This window comes from Arachis hypogaea, chromosome 16 (assembly GCF_003086295.3).
Source record: "Arachis hypogaea cultivar Tifrunner chromosome 16, arahy.Tifrunner.gnm2.J5K5, whole genome shotgun sequence".
NCBI classification, from domain to species: Eukaryota; Viridiplantae; Streptophyta; class Magnoliopsida; order Fabales; family Fabaceae; genus Arachis; species Arachis hypogaea.
This window is the reverse complement of record NC_092051.1, coordinates 105,909,801-105,927,482: the sequence shown is the minus strand read 5'-3', so window position 1 is coordinate 105,927,482 and position 17,682 is coordinate 105,909,801. Positions and strand designations below refer to the sequence as shown.

Here is a 17,682-nt window from a genome sequence, read left to right as displayed (position 1 = left end):
TTGAGTTTGCTGAGCTTGTTGATTCAACTGCATTTGCTTCAGCAGGTTGGTCATCTCACAAATGCTTTGAGTTAGAGCAGCAGTCTCTCTGCCAAAAAATACTTCTGCAACGGCTTTTGAACGGCCTTGCTTCTGTCTGTGGTTTCGAGTAGATTCAGCTAAATCACTGATCAATTGCCAAGCTTCATCAGTGGTCTTGTACTTCTTCATAGACCCATTGCTGGCACTTTCCAATGTGGTCTTATCTTGGGGCCTCATACCTTGTGTGATATAGCTGAGTAGCACGATCTTGTCAATCATGTGGTGGGGGCATGCTTCCAGAAGATTATTGAAGCGCTCCCAGTATTCAAAGAGAGTCTCATTGTCATCCTGAACAATTGTAGAGATATCCTTCCTCAGTTTATCAGTAACTTCAGATGGAAAGAATTTCTCTAGAAACTCCTTTCTGAGTGTATCCCAGTTGGATACATTTGCTATAGGTTGAGTGTAGTACCACTCTCTTGCTTTTCTCTCAAGAGAGAACGGAAAAGCTTTCAGCAGAATTGAAGTTTCATCAGTACCATCACGCCTGACAGTAGAACAGGCTGCCTGGAAATCTCTCAAGTGCTTGATAGGCTCTTGAGCAGGTAGGCCATGAAACTTGGGCATCAAATTTAACAGTGCGGTCTTTATTTCAAAATCTGTAGCTACCGCTGGATGATGCGCTTGAAACGGTTGCATTGTAAAATCAGGAGCTCCTTCCTCCTGAATGGTAACTCTTCTAGCTGCCATGTTTTCTGCACGTAAAACAACCGAATCAGTAGAACGGGGGCAGGTTTCTTCCTCAGATTCACTTTCAGATCCGCCCTCAGAGCGGGCTAACCTACGCTGTTCTCGCCTTATTCATGAAATTGTTCTTTCAATTTCAGGATTGAATATTAGCAAGCGCGGATCAGGAAGTGAACGTGTCATTTGACGGAAGAAACATGCAGCTCATAGTAGCAAAATTAAATAAAATGAAAATAAATAAATTCTAATTAATAAAATTAGCACTCTATTGCAACTCCCCGGCAACGGCGCCAAAAATTGATGGGAAGCAGAAGCTGATGAATTAAAAAATTATTAAAATTGATACGTTGCAAGTATAGTTCTTAATTCACCGAAAATCTGCCTATCAATTTAGAAATGTGTCACAAAGAGTTTAAATCAAAATTACTGGGAGTTTTAAGTCCCAGGTCGTCTCCCAACGAGTTGCAGAGAAGGGTGCTATCTTATTAATCAAAGGTTCGAAGAAATTGAGGTAAGTAAATTGGAATGTAAACTGAGGGAAATTAAATGATATGAATAAAAGCCTTGACTGGGAATTGATTAGTTAGAATCTCTATCATTGATGGAGTGATTTTTTAGATTGATTTATAATTAACGGTTACTCTATTTAGTTATCCTTTACTAGGTAAGGGAAAGTCAAACAAGTTGGATTACTAGATCCGTTCACGAGTTATAACCCACTTAGTTCAAAGGGATTGGCGTTGGTGACAGGATAGCAATTCAACAATTCACCCAATTACAATTTTCCTTTCAATCCTTCCAACTCAAGAGTTCCTTTTCAATCAATTCCCCATCAAGTAATGAAACTACTCACGCATTGTAAGTAATAAATCCATAACACATAAAAGGGAATTAAAAGAAGACATGATTATTGGAATTGAAATTGAATTAAAAGGAAATAATCCTTGCATTAATTAATCATAAAAGTATCTGAATGAAAAAATTGAACATAGCGAAGAACATGGAAGAATAAAACCAAGTTAAGAGAACAAACTAGAATGATGAAGTCTTGATGAGGAAATAACTCTTCTCAATGTTCCAATTCTAAGGCCAATTGAAAATCAAAATTCTAAAAACTAGAGAGAGAAAAAACCTAAGAGAGAGTAAAAAACTAGATCTAAAACTACTGAATGTATGTATGTGTTGTTTCTGCATATTCTCTGACTCTAGTCTGCTGTTCTGGGCCGAAAACTGGGCCAAAATAAGGTCCAAAATCGCCCCCAGCGAATTCTGCAGATTATGCAGATCGCACATGTCACGCGATCGCGTCGTCCATGCGGACGCGTCGCTTGCGCTTTTTCCTCTCCACGCGTTCGCGTCGTCCACGCTACCGCGTCGCTTGCGCTTTTCAATTCGCGTGGCCGCGCAAGCCATGCGGCTGCGTCACTGCAATTTGGCGCTCCTTCGCGCGGTCGCGTGAGCTATGCGACCGCGTCACTTCTCGCTGGTTATCTCCTCAAATTCTTGTGTTCCTTCCATTTTTGCTAGCTTCCTCTCCGACCTCCATCTCATTCATGCCCTATAAAGCCTGAAACACTTGACACACAGATCACGGCATCGAATGGAATAAAAGAGAATTAAAATTAAATAATTAAAGTCTCTAGGAAGCAATTTTCAAACATGTACTAAATTCAGGAAGGAAATCTAAATGCATGCTAAATTGATGAATAAGTTGGTAAGGATCATGACAAAACCACACAATTAAACACAATATAAACTATAAAATAGTGGCTTATCACGGTTCATCTTGTTGCTTAGATTAGGTACTTTTCTTTTTATTTTTAAGAATGAATTCTAGAGTTTCAAGGTGATGTTCTTATCATCACAAAAGCTGATTGATTCTCTTCAATTTAGCTGCTGAATGTAATGTCCTGCTGAAGCTTGGCTAGCCATGTCTAATCTTTTTAGACTGAGGCTTTAGACTAACATTGCATGATTCCTGGAATTCTTATTAAAAAGTTTTGAATCTCTTTATTCTCTTTTCCATATGATTTTCGAAAAATCACAAAAAAAATTTATAAAATCATAAAAATAAAAAATATTTTATGTATTTTAGTGTCAATTTTTAAGTTTGGTGTCTTGCATGCATTGTTTATTTGATCTTAGTTGCATTTTTTATTGTTTTTCATCATTAAAAATTCAAAAATATTTTCAAAATTATGTCTTTTCAAGTCAATAATACAGAGAATTGAAGATTCAGAACATTCAGCAGAGGAATTAAACAGAAAAAATTAGGCATTCAAAACGCCCAATGAAGAAGGAAAACTGGCGTTTAAACACCAGCCAGGGTACCTGGCTGGGCGTTTAACGCCCAAAAAGATAGGATTTTGGGCGTTAAACGCCAGCATGACACTAGAGGAAAGATTTTGTTTTTAATTCAAATCTTTTTCAAATTTTCATAATTTTTCAAAATTAAATCTTTTTCAAATCATATATTTTCAATCATATCTCTTTAAAATCAATTTCTTTCCATTTTTTTTATTTTCGAAAATCCTTGCTATAATTAATGATTTATTTCAAAATTTTCAAGTTGTTACTTGCCTATTAAGAAAGGATCAAATTTTAAATTTTTAGAATCATATCTTTTAATTTCTTTTTAGTCAAGTAATCAACTTTAATTTTAAAACTTTCTTTTTTTAAAATTGATTTTCAATCATATATTCTCAATCATATCTTTTCAATCACATCCTTTTCAAAATTAACTCTCAATCGTATCTTTTTTATTTCTAATTTCAAAATCTTTTTCAAAAATCACTTAATTTCTTTCCCAATCTTAATTTTCGAAAATCTCAATCAAATTTTCAAATTTCTTTTTATTATTTCAAAATCTTTTAATTTATTTTCGAAAATTCTTCCCCTCTTCTCACATCCTTCTATTTAAGGGACTAACACTCCTCCTCAAGGTGCAATTCAAACTCTATCCCTCTTGATAAGTTCGAATTCTCTTCTATCTACCTCCTCCTTCTATTCTTCTTTTCCTCTGACACCTCAAGGAATCTCTATACTGTGACATAGAGGATTTCCTACTTTCTTGTTCTCTTCTCTTTCATATGAGCAGGAGCAAAGATAAAGGCATACTTGTTCAAGCTAATCCTGAACCTGAAAGAACCTTGAAGAGAAAGCTAAGAGAAGCTAAAGCACAATTCTCTCTAGAGGGCCTAACAGAGCTTTTCAAAGAAGAAGAAACAATGGCAGCTGAAAACAACAATGCCAATAATGCAAGGAAGGTGCTTGGTGACTTTACTGCACCTACTCCCGACTTCTATGGGAGAAGCATCTCAATCCCTGCCATTGGAGCGAACAACTTTGAGCTTAAGCCTCAATTAGTTTCTCTAATGCAACAGAATTGCAAGTTTCATGGACTTCCATTGGAAGATCCTCATCAGTTCTTAGCAGAATTCTTGCAAATCTATGACACTGTCAAGACCAATGGGGTTGACCCTGAAGTCTACAAACTTATGCTCTTCCCTTTTGCTGTAAGAGACAAAGCTAGGACATGGTTAGACTCACAACCTAAAGAAAGCCTGAACTCTTGGAAAAAGCTAGTCAATGCCTTCTTGGCAAAGTTCTTTCCACCTCAAAAATTGAGTAAACTTAGAGTGGAAGTCCAAACCTTCAGACAGAAGGAAGGTGAATCCCTCTATGACGCTTGGGAAAGATACAAGCAATTGATCAGAAGGTGCCCTTCTGACATGCTTTCAGAATGGAGTATCATAGGAATCTTCTATGATGGTCTGTCTGAACTGTCCAAGATGTCATTGGATAGCTCTGCTGGAGGATCTCTTCATCTGAAGAAGACACCTGCAGAAGCTCAGGAACTCATTGAAATGGTTGCAAATAACCAATTCATGTACACTTTTGAAAGGAATCCTGTGAATAATGGGACAAACCAGAAGAAAGGAGTTCTTAAGATTGATACTCTGAATACCATATTGGCTCAGAATAAGATATTGACTCATCAAGTCAATATGATTTCTTAGAGTCTGTCTGGAATGCAAGCAGCAACAGGCAGTACTAAGGGAGCTTCCTCTGAAGAAGAAGCTTATGATCCTGAGAACCCAGCAATGGAAGAGGTGAATTACATGGGAGAACCCTATGGAAACACCTATAATCCTTCATGGAGAAATCATCCAAATCTCTCATGGAAGGATCAATAGAGACCTCAACAAGGTTTCAACAACAATAATGGTGGAAGAAACAGGTTTAGCAATAGCAAGCCTTTTCCATCATCTTCTCAGCAACAGACAGAGAATTCTAAGCAGAGCCACTCTGACTTAGCAACCATTGTCTCTGATCTAATCAAAACCACTCAAAGTTTCATGACTGAAAGAAGGTCCTCTATTAGAAATTTGGAGGCACAAGTGGGTCAGCTGAGTAAGAAAATTACTGAACTCCCTCCTAGTATTCTCCCAAGCAATACAGAAGAGAATCCAAAAAGAGACCATAGAGATTCTATTGAATTTACTTTTGCCATTCTTGAGCTCTGATGAGTATTCTTCCTCTGAAGAGGATGAAGATGTTACTGAAGAGCAAGTTGCTAAGTACCTTGGAGCAATCATGAAGCTAAATGCCAAGTTGTTTGGTAATGAGACTTGGGAGGATGAACCTCCATTGCTCATCAAAGAACTGGATGACTTGACTAGGCAGAAATTACCTCTGAAGAGACAAGACCCCGGAAAATTCTCAATCCCTTGTACCATAGGCACCATGACCTTTGAGAAGGCTCTGTATGACTTGGGGTCAAGTATAAACCTTATGCCTCTCTCTGTAATGGAGAAGCTAGGGATCATTGAGGTACAAGCTGCTAGAATCTCACTAGAGATGGCAGACAATTCAAAGAAACAGGCTTATGAACTTGTAGAGGATGTCTTGGTAAAGGCTGAAGGCCACTACATCCCTGTTGACTTCATAATCCTAGAGACTGGGAAGTGTATGGATGAATCCATCATCCTTGGCAGACCCTTCCTAGCCACAGCAAAAGCTGTGATTGATGTTGACAGAGGAGAATTGATTATTCAAGTGAATGAAGACTCCCTTGTGTTTAAAGCTCAACGATATCCCGCTGTAACCATGGAGAGGAAGCATGAAGAGCTTCTCTCAATACAGAGTCAAACAGAGCCCCCACAGTCAAACCCTAAGTTTGGTGTTGGGAGGCCACAACCAAACTTTAAGTTTGGTGTTGAACCCCCACATTCAAAATCTAAGTTTGGTGTTGGGAGGTTCCAACATTTCTCTGAACATCTGTGAGGCTCCATGAGAGCCCACTGTCAAGCTATAGACATTAAAGAAGCGCTTGTTGGGAGGTAACCCAATCTTTAATTATCTATATTAAATTTCTATTTTCTTTTGTTATTTTATGTTTTCTGTAGGTTGATGATCATGTGAAGTCACAAAAACAATTGAAAAAGCAAAAACAGACTGAAAAACAGAATGAAAAATAGAACACCCTGGAGGAGAAACTTACTGGCATTTAAACGCTAGTAAGGGTAGCAGAATGGGCGTTAAACGCCCAGTCTGGCACCATTCTGGGCGTTTAACGCCAGAAATGGGCACTAGACTGGCATTTAATGCCAGGAATGGGCAAGAAGCTGGCGTTAAACGCCAGAAATGGGCAGCAGCCTGGTGTTTAACGCCAGGATTGGCAGAGAGGGGCATTTTTGCAGACCACTTGGTGCAGGGATGAGATATCCTTGACACCTCAGGATCTGTGGACCCCACAGGATCCCCACCTATCCCACCTCTCTCTCTCTCTTCTTCACCCATTCACCAATCACCTCAATACCTCTTCCACAAAAACCCTCACCTATCAAATCCCATCATTCTCTTCACCACTCACATCCATCCTTCATAAAACCCCACCTACCTCACCATTCAAATTCAAACCACTTTCCCACCCAAATCCACCCATAATGGCCAAACCATACCCCCCTCTCCACTCCTATATAAACCCATCTTCACTCCTTCATTTTCACACAACATACACACTACTTCTCCCCCTTGGCCGAAATACTAAGCCCCCTCCATCTCCTCTATTTCTTCTTCTTCCATTCTCTTCTTTCTTCTTTTGCTCGAGAACAAGCAAACCTTCTAAGTTTGGTGTGGTAAAAGCGTTGCTTTTTATTTTTCCATAACTATTTATGGCACCTAAGGCCAGAGAAACCTCTAGAAAGAGGAAAGGGAAGGCAAAAGCTTCTACCTCCGAGTCATGGGAGATAGAGAGATTCATCTCAAGGGTGCATCAAGACCACTTCTATGAAGTTGTGGCCAAGAAGAAGGTGATCCCCGAGGTCCCTTTTAAGCTCAGAAAGGGCAAATATCCGGAGATCCGACATGAGATCCGAAGAAGAGGTTGGGAAGTTCTCACCAACCCCATTCAACAAGTCGGGATCTTAATGGTTCAAGAGTTCTATGCCAATGCATGGATCACCAAGAACCATGATCAAAGTGTGAACCTGGACCCTAAGAATTGGCTTACAATGGTTCGGGAGAAATACTTAGATTTTAGTCCGGAAAATGTAAGGTTGGCATTCAACTTGCCCATGATGCAAGAAGATGCACACCCATACACTAGAAGGGTCAACTTTGATCAAAGGTTGGACCAAGTCCTCATGGACATCTGTGAAGAGGGCGCCCAATGGAAGAGAGATTCAAAAGGGAAGCCGGTTCAACTAAGAAGGCATGACCTCAAGCCCGTGGCTAGGAGATGGTTGGAGTTCATCCAACGCTCGATCATTCCCACTAGCAACTGATCTGAAGTTACTATAGACCGAGCCATCATGATCCATAGCATCATGATTGGAGAGGAAGTAGAAGTTCATGAGGTTATCTCCCAAGAACTCTACAAGGTGGCGAACAAGCCCTCTACTTTGGCAAGGTTAGCCTTTCCTCACCTCATTTGTCACATCTGCAATTTAGCTGGAATTGACATAGAAGAAGACATCCTCATTGATGAGGATAAGCCCATCACTAAGAAAAGGATGGAGCAAACAAGAGATCCCACTCATGAACATGAGGAAATTCCTCACCATGAAATCCCTGAGATGCCTCAAGGGATGCAGTTTCCTCCACAAAACTATTGGGAGCAAATCAACACCTCCCTAGGAGAATTAAGTTCTAATATGGGACAACTAAGGGTGGAGCACCAAAAGCATTCCATCCTCCTCCATGAAATTAGAGAAGACCAAAGAACCATGAGAGAGGAGCAACAAAAGCAAGGAAGAGACATTGAGAAGCTCAAGCACTCCATAAGATCTTCAAGAGGAAGAACAAGCTGCCATCACTAAGGTGGACCCGTTCTTTTATTTCCTTGTTCTTTATTTTCCTGTTTTTCGACAATTATGCTTTATGTTTATTTATATTTGTGTCTTTATTACATGATCATTAGTGTCTTAGTGTCTATGCCTTAAAGCAATGAAAATGAATCCATCACCTTTCTTAAATGAAAAATGTTTTTAATTGAAAAAGAAAAAGAAGTGCATGAATTTCGAATTTTAAAACAGTTTAATTATTTTGATGTGGTGGCAATACTTTTGTCTTTCTGAATGAATGCTTGAACAGTGCATATTTTTGATACTGTTGATTCATGAATGTTAAAATTGTTGGCTCTTGAAAGAATGATGGAAAAGGAGAAATATTATTTGATAATTTGAAAAAACATAAAATTGATTCTTGAAGCAAGAAAAAGCAGTGAAAAGCTTGCAGAAAAAAAGGATATATGCGAAAAAAAAAGAGAGAAAGAAAAAGCAAGCAGAAAAAGCCAATAGCTCTTAAAACCAAAAGGCAAGGGTGAAAAAAAGGGATCCAAGGCTTTGAGCATCAGTGGATAGGAGGGTCCACAGGAATAAAATCCTGGCCTAAGCAGCTAAACCAAGCTATCCCTAACCATGTGCTTGTGGCGTGAAGGTGTCAAGTGAAAACTTGAGACTGAGCGGTTAAAGTCGTGGTCCAAAAGCAAAAAGAGTGTGCTTAAGAGCTCTGGACACCTCTAATTGGGGACTCTAGCAAAGCTGACTCACAATCTGAAAAGGTTCACCCAGTTATGTGTCTGTGGCATTTATGTATCCGGTGGTAATATTGGAAAACAAAATGCTTTGGGTCACGGCCAAGACTCATAAAGTAGTTGTGTTCAAGAATCAACATACTTAACTAGGAGAATCAATAACACTATCTGGATTCTGAGTTCCTATAGATGCCAATCATTCTGAACTTCAAGGGATAAAGTGAGATGCCAAAACTGTTCAGAAGCAAAAAGCTAAAAGCCCCACTCATCTAATTAATACTAATCTTCATAGATGTTTTTGGAATTCATTGTACATTCTATTCTTTTTATCCTATTTGATTTTTAGTTGCTTGGGGACAAGCAACAATTTAAGTTTGGTATTGTGATGAGCGGATAATTTATACGCTTTTTGGCATTGTTTTTAGTATGTTTTTAGTATGTTTTAGTTAGTTTTTATTATGTTTTTATTAGTTTTTATTTAAAAATCACTCTTCTAGACTTTACTATGAGTTTGTATATTTTTCTATGATTTCAGGTATTTTCTGGCTAAAATTGAGGGACCTGAGCAAAAATCTGATTCAGAGGCTGAAAAAGGACTGCAAATGCTGTTGGATTCTGACCTCCCTGCACTCGAAGTATATTTTCTGGAACTACAGAAGCCCAATTGGTGCGCTCTCAATTGCGTTGGAAAGTAGACATCCTGGGTTTTCCAGAAATATATAATAGTCTATACTTTGTCCGAGATTTGATGGCCCAAACAGGCGTTCCAAGTCAGCTCAAGAATTCTGGCGTTTAACGCCAGAACTGGCACAAAAGCTGGAGTTAAACGCCCAAACTGGCACAAAAGCTGGCGTTTAACTCCAAGAAAAGTCTCTACACATGGAAGCTTCAATGCTCAGCCCAAGCACACACCAAGTGGGCCCGGAAGAATATTTCTGCATTAATTACTAATTTCTGTAAACCCTAGGCTACTAGTTCTCTATAAATAGGACCTTTTGCTATTGTATACACATCTTTGGACATTTAGTCCCTAGAACTTGGAGGCTGGCCATTTGGCCATGCTTACACCATTATCACTTTTGTATTTTCAACGGTGGAGTTTCTACACACCATAGATTAAGGTGTGGAGCTTTGCTGTTCTTCATGAATTAATACAAGTACTATTGTTTTTCTATTCAACTCAAGTCTATTTCTTCTCCAAGATATTCATTCGCACCCAAGAACATGATGAATGTGATGATTATGTGACACTCATCACCATTCTCACCTATGATCGCGTGACTGATAACCACTTCCGTTCTACATGCAAATAAGCTTGAATGTGTATCTCTTGGGTTTCTAATCTAAGATTAGAACCTTCGTGGTATAGGCTAGAATTATTGGCGGTCATTCTTGAGATCCGAAAAGTCTAAACCTTGTCTGTGGTATTCCGAGTAGGATCTGGGAAGGGATGACTGTGACGAGCTTCAAACTCGCGATTGTTGGGCGTGTGACAGACGCAAAAGGATCAATGGATCCTATTCCAACATGATCGAGAACCGACAGATGATTAGCCGTGCGGTGACAGCGCATTTGGAACATTTTGACTGAGAGGATGGAAAGTAGCCATTGACAACGGTGATGCCCAACATAAAGCTTGCCATGGAAAGGAGTATAAATGATTGGAAGAAGGCAATAGGAAAGCAGAGGTTCAAGAGGAACAAAGCATCTTCATACGCTTATCTGAAATTCCTACCAATGAATTACATAAGTATCTCTATCTTTACTTTATGTTTTATTTATCTTTTAATTATCAATCCTCTATAACCCTTTGAATCCGCCTGACTGAGATTTACAAGATGACCATAGCTTGCTTCAAGCCGACAGTCTCCGTGGGATCGACCCTTACTCACGTAAGGTATTACTTGGACGACCCAGTGCACTTGCTGGTTAGTTGTGCGGAATTGTGACAAAGTGTGATTCACGTTTGAGAGCTCTAAGTCCTTTGGCACCATTGTTGATGATCACAATTTCGTGCACCATGCACCCATAGCTAATTATTTGGTTAATCGTACATTTCCTCCAAATTTTTCTAAGCATCAAAAGGACAAGCTCAAGAGCGAGTCCAAGTATTACATATAGGATGACCCATATTTGTGGAGATATGGTGCTAACCAAATAATTAGAAAGTGTGTTCCACAATCTGAAATCCAGTCTATTTTAAAGGCATGCCACTCTTCCAAGAGTGGTGGACACTTTGGTCCTCAAAGAACTCGAAGAAATATTTTAGACTGTGGATTTTGGTGCCCCATACTTTTTAAGGATGCTAATATTTTCTGTGACTCTTGCCACTAATGCCAGAGGTTTGGAAACATATCCAAGAGGGATGAGATACCCCAACAACTCATGTTGTTTTGTGAAATTTTTTATGTTCGGGGTATTGACTTCATGGGTCCATTTCCAAACTTGAATGGTTTCTTATATATTCTGTTAGATATTGATTATGTTTCTAAGTAGGTGGAAGCAATTCCTACCCGTACTGATGATTCTAACGTGGTTGTTTCTTTTGTTTGGAATAATATTATTTGTCGCTTTGGATCACCACGAGCAATCATGAGTGATCAAGGCTCTCATTTTGTAACAGAAGAATGACAGGTTTGTTGAAGAAACATGGCATCATTCACAAGGTGACAACAACTTACCATCCCCAAAAAAATGGCCAAGCCGAGGTGTCTAACAGAGAGATCAAGCGCATACTCGAGAAGATTGTTAAACCTCATAGAAGGGACTGGAGCTCTAGGTTTGGAGATGCGCTATGGGCTTATCGGACAGCTTACAAGACACCTATCGGCATGAGTCCGTTTCGCCTAGTCTACGGAAAGGCTTGTCACCTTCCGATAGAGGTGGAACACAAAGCTTACTGGGCTGTGAAGGAATACAACTCAGGATTAGGAGGAGCCGGAATTAAGAGAAAATTACAGCTGGAGGAATTGGAGTGCCTTCGGCTAGAAGCGTATGAAAACTCAAGGCTCTACAAAGAAAAGGTGAAGGCGGTGCATGATAAGAACATCAAAAGGAGAGAGTTTATAGCTGGGGATCAAGTCCTTCTCTACAACTCAAGGTTGAGGTTAATGCCGGGCAAACTGAGGTCAAGGTGGGATGGACCTTACGTGGTGGAGAAGGTGGAACCGTATGGAGTTGTCCACCTAAGTCACCCCTCAAGCCCTACCTTATTCAAAGTCAATGGCCACCATTTGAAGATGTACCATGGTGCAAAAGTGAAAAACAACAAGGAGCTAGAGATCTTCCTCTTGAAGGATCCAGCAAAAGAAGAGCACTGAGCCTATGGACCGTCCAACTTAAGGACGTTAAAGAAAAGTGCTAGGTGGGAGGCAACCCACCATGGTATGATCTTCCTTTTTCATAGTTCTATTTTAGTTATTTGCTTATATTTGTTTCATTCATTACCTTTGATCATTTTCACATAAGCATGTTTCCCTTTTGTTTTGAGTTATTTAAAAAAAAAAGGAGCATCCCACGCGTAAGCGTCATTGACGCGCACGCATCATGGGGATGCTGGCACTCTCTCGTACATTTTCTCGAGAGTTGGACTGGAACTGTGCGGGTGGGGTGCCTGGCGCATAACCCACTTCACGCGTACGCGTGACTCATGCGTACGCGTCATCAGCAATTTCACCATCTCACACGTGTATGTGAGTGACGCTCACGCATCGTATGGCAATTCGGCGCACTCTGGTACAAAAACTCGAGAGTTGTGCCGGCACTATGCTGGAATCGTGCGTTTGGCACAACGAGCACTTACGCGTACGCGTCACTGAGATTTCTGCTTACCCATGCATACGCGTGGGCAACGCACATGCGCCACAGTGCCGAATCAATTAAACCAACGCGCTACCCAGACCTCCGTTTCTTTCACTCTTCTTCTTTCCTTATTTCTACTTCTTCCTTCTTCCCCCCTCCACCACCACCGTCGGACCACAAACTCCGGCAGCCACAATTTCCTTTCCGTTTCTTTTTCTCTTCTGACCCCTCTTATCTCATTCTTACTCCCATTTATCTCCCTCTTTTCATCTTCTTTTCAAGGTTTCTTTTCTTCCTTTCTTCTACTCTTTAATTCTTCTATTGTTTCTTGCACTTGAATATTTTAGTTATTTTTAATTGCGTATTAGTTTTGTTATTTGTCATTTCTTTTTCATTCTTTTCTCTTGCATTTTTATTTTAGAATTGGAATTTTATTTGGGTGATTATTTTGCTATTTCTTAGCTTGTTTGTGTTATGAGGTGTGCTTTGACAATTGGCATCCTATTTTGGGTCTCCTATACACTTGGATTGATTACCTTACTTCCTATTTTTAATTTGCACACCAAGTGTTTGTGAAAAAACTCTCATGGTATCTTGATTTATTTTCCATCTTATTCTTGCACCTTAATGCTTCTTTTTCACAACCCTTGCAATCCATGTGTATTGAGTTTCGTATTCATTCATTTTCATCATAAAAGTGCTCATTATTTTGTTACATGTGATTATTCTTGTTGATATTGATGCTTGAGCTGTTCTTCTCGTGCTTGTCACTTGCATGCTTTTATACCTCTTGCATCTAGTTGTTAGTGATATGCCTTCATGATTTTAATTGATGTCTTACTTGCATATTGTAGCTACCAGGTATTTAAGACACTTTCTTTTTCTCTGGCATTCATTATCACTTGTACTTTCTTACTTTCGGTGTTTATTTTTCTCAGTTTAATATTCCTTCTTTTTCTTCCTTTTTCAGGATAGCCATCAAGAGAGGAAAAGAGATGGCTTCTAACAAGACACCGACAAAGAAGGGAACTAAAAGAGCACCAGCTAAGGTGCAACCATCCTCAAGGGTCAAGCCACCTACTAAGCGGGTGAAGAGGACCATCCGAGTTGATGAAGCAGAGAAGAAATTTCCCGCACGGGACTCCGCACGATTCACTAACCGCTATTGTGAGCGGATGTTCCCCGTCTTAGCAGAGAGAAACTACCACAATGAGCCCCTGCTCATTCTTCCAGCGCACTTCGTTGAATTTGTGGTGCCCTGCATTGAAAGGAGACAGTGAGAATTCTTAAAGAGGCCGCCGCAAGAAGCTAATCTCTCTTGGGTAGTTGAATTCTACGCCAACTATCACTCGCCTACCCTTTAGTAAGTCTTTGTGCACCAAAAGCAAGTCCCTGTCTCAGAAGGTGCCATTCAGAAAGTACTTTATCTCTTACCTAGTTTGGAGGGGATGGATTCCTATCAAGAGGCACAGCTTGAGTGCCAGACATTCCAGTTTGACTGGCACAGTGTCCATAGAGTCATCGCCCAACCTAACAGCGATTGGATCTATGGGCAATACCGGACTCGACCCAAGAGCATCTCCGCCCAAGCACTCACTTTGGAGGCTCGAGTGTAGGCACAGATCATGTCCCATTACATATTTTCGAGCACTCATGAGTCTACTTTCACTGCTGACATGGCCGTTCTCGTCTGGTGCATTCTCACAAAGAAACCTCTCAACTTGCCACGACTTATCCGACAGGCTATGGGCCGGGTGCGAATCACGGGCAACCTACTTTTTTCAGCATTAGTTATAGACTTGGTATCTACAGCGGGAGTCTCTTATCGGGTTGGGGATACGAGGACCATGATTCCTAGGGACGACGAATTCGTCCCGAATGGAAAATATATCAGACCTCCAGGGCCATATGTGAGCCGGAATAAAGACCCATCCTTCAACGCCCCTTCATTTTCTGCCCCACCATCATCCACACCACATGCACCACCACCACCCTCCAATCAGTTGCTACTTGAGATCCTTGAGAATTTAGACCGGCAAGGCCGGCGGATTGAGCAAATTGAGCGCTGCAACAAGCGCCGATACAACTACTTGAAGGAGCTCGTTAATTGTACTCACCCACCTCCGGAAGAGCCCGATACCCCAGAATCTACTTCAAATAACATCATGGAGAGCCATGACAAACTAAACAGTGGGAGTGATGATTCCAACCCCACTTTGCTCATCACTGATGGCATGAAGGACCGTTCCAAGCATTAAGTGTGGGGAGGTTGGTAACTGACTCCCGAAGGTAACAACTCTCTCTCAACACCAATATTTTAATTTTCTTTTGTTAGATAGGATAAATTGCTTGATTAGTTTGTTGCTTGCATTTAGGTACTACTTGGTTGAAGTGATAAATTCTTTTATAAGACACCGCTTTACAGCATTTCACTAATTTAAAAAACTTTTTGTTGAACTTGTTTGAAGGAATTTATATTTGGAACATGGTTTAGAGCTCGAACACACAAAACTAGTGAGAATTTGAACCTATTTGATTGGTTGCATCTTATCAACCAATATTTTATTTTGGTGTGTGTTGTTCTCTCTAAAATTGTGATCTTTGTCTTGCTTGATTCTATATTTCCATTGTTTGATGTATGTATACACTTATGTGATTGAGGCCTTGTTTCACTATAGCTCACATACTCATATGGCCTTACCCTTTTATTTCCCTTTGTAACCCAATAATGAGCCTATTTTATCCCATTTATTCTTTATTTTAGCACATCATTAACTCTAAGCAGAAAACAATAAATGTCCCTAATTTGAATCCTTTGTTAGCTTAGAATAGTGAGAGTGCATATGAACTAAGTGTGGGGAATTTGGGTTTGGAAAATACTTGGATAGGAAATTGGATATTTTATATTCCTATATAAGAATGTGAAAACGGTTTGGGTACTTGTTCATGCATCCAGCACATTACTTATATGCATTAACTCACTGAAAAAAAAAAGAAGAACAAAAAAAGAAAAAAAATATGAATAATAAGGAAAAGAAAAGAAAAAGATAAGCAATAAAAAGGGGACAAAATGTCCCAAGGATAATAAGTGAACTAATGCATATGATTTGTGGAAAAATAGTTAATGGGTGGCTAGGCTTTGCATTTTGATAACATGGAATGTCTTAAGTTAGGTAGGAAGTTTAGGTTAATCAAGAATCCGGATTTTAGTCCACTTAACCAAATACATTCCTACCTTGACCCTAACCCCATTACAACCTTCGAAAAGACCTCTTGATATGTGTATTTATGCATTAAATTTTGTTGATTGGTAGAAGAAGAGTAAGTCTTAGAAAGCAAGCTTAGTAGGGAACCGAGAGAATCGACCCTTAAACACTAGAGTGATTAGAATTTGTTCCCGGCTTTCATGAGCTTTCTTCTTACAAGTTTACTTGTCCTTTATTGTGTGATTTGAATTAGTGGAATCCAGTTATGTTTGTATTGGAGAATTTGTTTACTTTTAACCAAGTAGGTAGAAGCATTTAGCATGTAGTTGCATTCTTATAGATAAATTGCATTGCATAAGTCTTACTATTTTCCCTTCACTATTTTGTTTTCATTGAGCTTAGCATGAGGACATGTTAATTTTTAAATGTGGGGAGATTTGATATACCACTATTTTATGATATATTTTGGACTGAATTGAATGGGTTTTATCAGCTATCTCACACTTATTCATGTAAATTGCATGTTTTTAAGTTTCCTTCCTAATTTTGTGCTATGATTGAAAACATGCTTCCTAGGCCTTAAAATTGTTAATTTTAATTCTCCTTTATTATCATTCGATACCGTGATGTGTTTGTTAAGTGTTTTTAGGTTTACAGGGCATGAATGGATTAAAGGATGAAGATGAAGCATGTTAAAGTGGAAGGAACATAAGAAACTAAAGAGTTGAGAAGCGAGGAGCGACGCGCACGCATGAATTTTGCGTGCGCGTGACCTGGAGCGTCTTTCAGTGACGCGTACGTGTGCCTGACGCGTATGCGTGACCAGCGTAGAAGTTCAGCGACACGTACGTGTGGCTGACGCATACGCGTGACAGAGCGATACGTGCTGTACTTAACAGAACTCGCTGAGAGTAATTTCTGGGCTGATTTAGACCCAGATCCAAGCCCGAAAATACAGACTAGAGATAGGGATGGAGCAGAGACTGACCACACTTCACTTTTCACTTTAATTTTTGATTAGTTTTGAATTCTACTGAGAGAAACTACTACTTCTCTCTAGGGTTTTGACATTCTGAGTTTTATCTTCGAATTGGATCTTGAGAGAGTTGCTGTTGCCTTCATTCCTCATCATTTTGTTCCTAGTTTCTTCTTAAATTCCCTTATTTACTCTTTTCCATTTGATTATTGAATTCAGATTTGGATCTTGTCACTTTTGAATCTTATTAATGCATTGGAGTATTTTTATGTTTATTTTTGTTGCTTGTTTGATTCGTGTTAATTATTGTTCGTGCCAATTTTGATTTAATTAATTTTTCATATTTATCATGTCTTTTATTTACTTCTATTATGTGTTTGTGAAAATGGCATTCATATTAATGGAGTAAAACTCCCAACATGGTTGGGAGTGAGTAATTGGAAACCCTTGAGTTGTGATACTCAAGTATTAATCTATAATTGGGGATTGCTGGCTAACTCGATTTTCACCAACTCTAGCCCTCCCCCATAGAGTGACTAGGACTTGTGAGTTAGAGTTAGTGACAACCACTTGACTTTCCTTCAATTGTTAGAGGATAAATAAATGGGAGCAATGAACCTTTACTATTATACTTGGGAAAGACAACAAGGATAGAAACTCTAATTCTCTCCTCTAACCAAGGCCTTTTATTTTAAATACATATCACCTCTTGTTATTCATTCATTGCTTTAATTTCTAGTTATTTATTTTTCTGTTCTCAAATTCCGAAAATAGTCAGAAAAATCCTAACCAATAATTTGAATCCTGTATCAACTCTTAGGGAAACGACCCGGGATTCTACTCCCGGTTATATATTATTAATTGTGACATAATTTAAATTGATAGTGAAAATG

General features: G+C 39.4%; 1 protein-coding gene and 1 non-coding gene across 2 annotated transcripts; both read left to right on the top strand.

Moving 5' to 3' along the window:
- Window positions 1-294: 294 nt before the first annotated feature.
- LOC112761459 (small nucleolar RNA R71) lies at window positions 295-402 on the top strand. The gene has a single exon (XR_003181854.1). It is a non-coding gene; the product is annotated as a small nucleolar RNA R71 (small nucleolar RNA).
- An 11,031-nt stretch (window positions 403-11,433) lies between these two features.
- LOC112757321 (uncharacterized) lies at window positions 11,434-12,126 on the top strand. The gene has a single exon (XM_025805911.1). It carries the CDS (start codon window positions 11,434-11,436, stop codon window positions 12,124-12,126), a length of 693 nt encoding a protein of 230 aa, XP_025661696.1.
- The last annotated feature ends 5,556 nt before the right edge of the window (window positions 12,127-17,682 follow it).

Bases quoted from the DNA above. Each gene is read 5' to 3' on its own strand.
- LOC112757321 (XM_025805911.1), top strand. From the start codon at position 11,434: ATGACAGGTTTGTTGAAGAAACATGGCATCATTCACAAGGTGACAACA.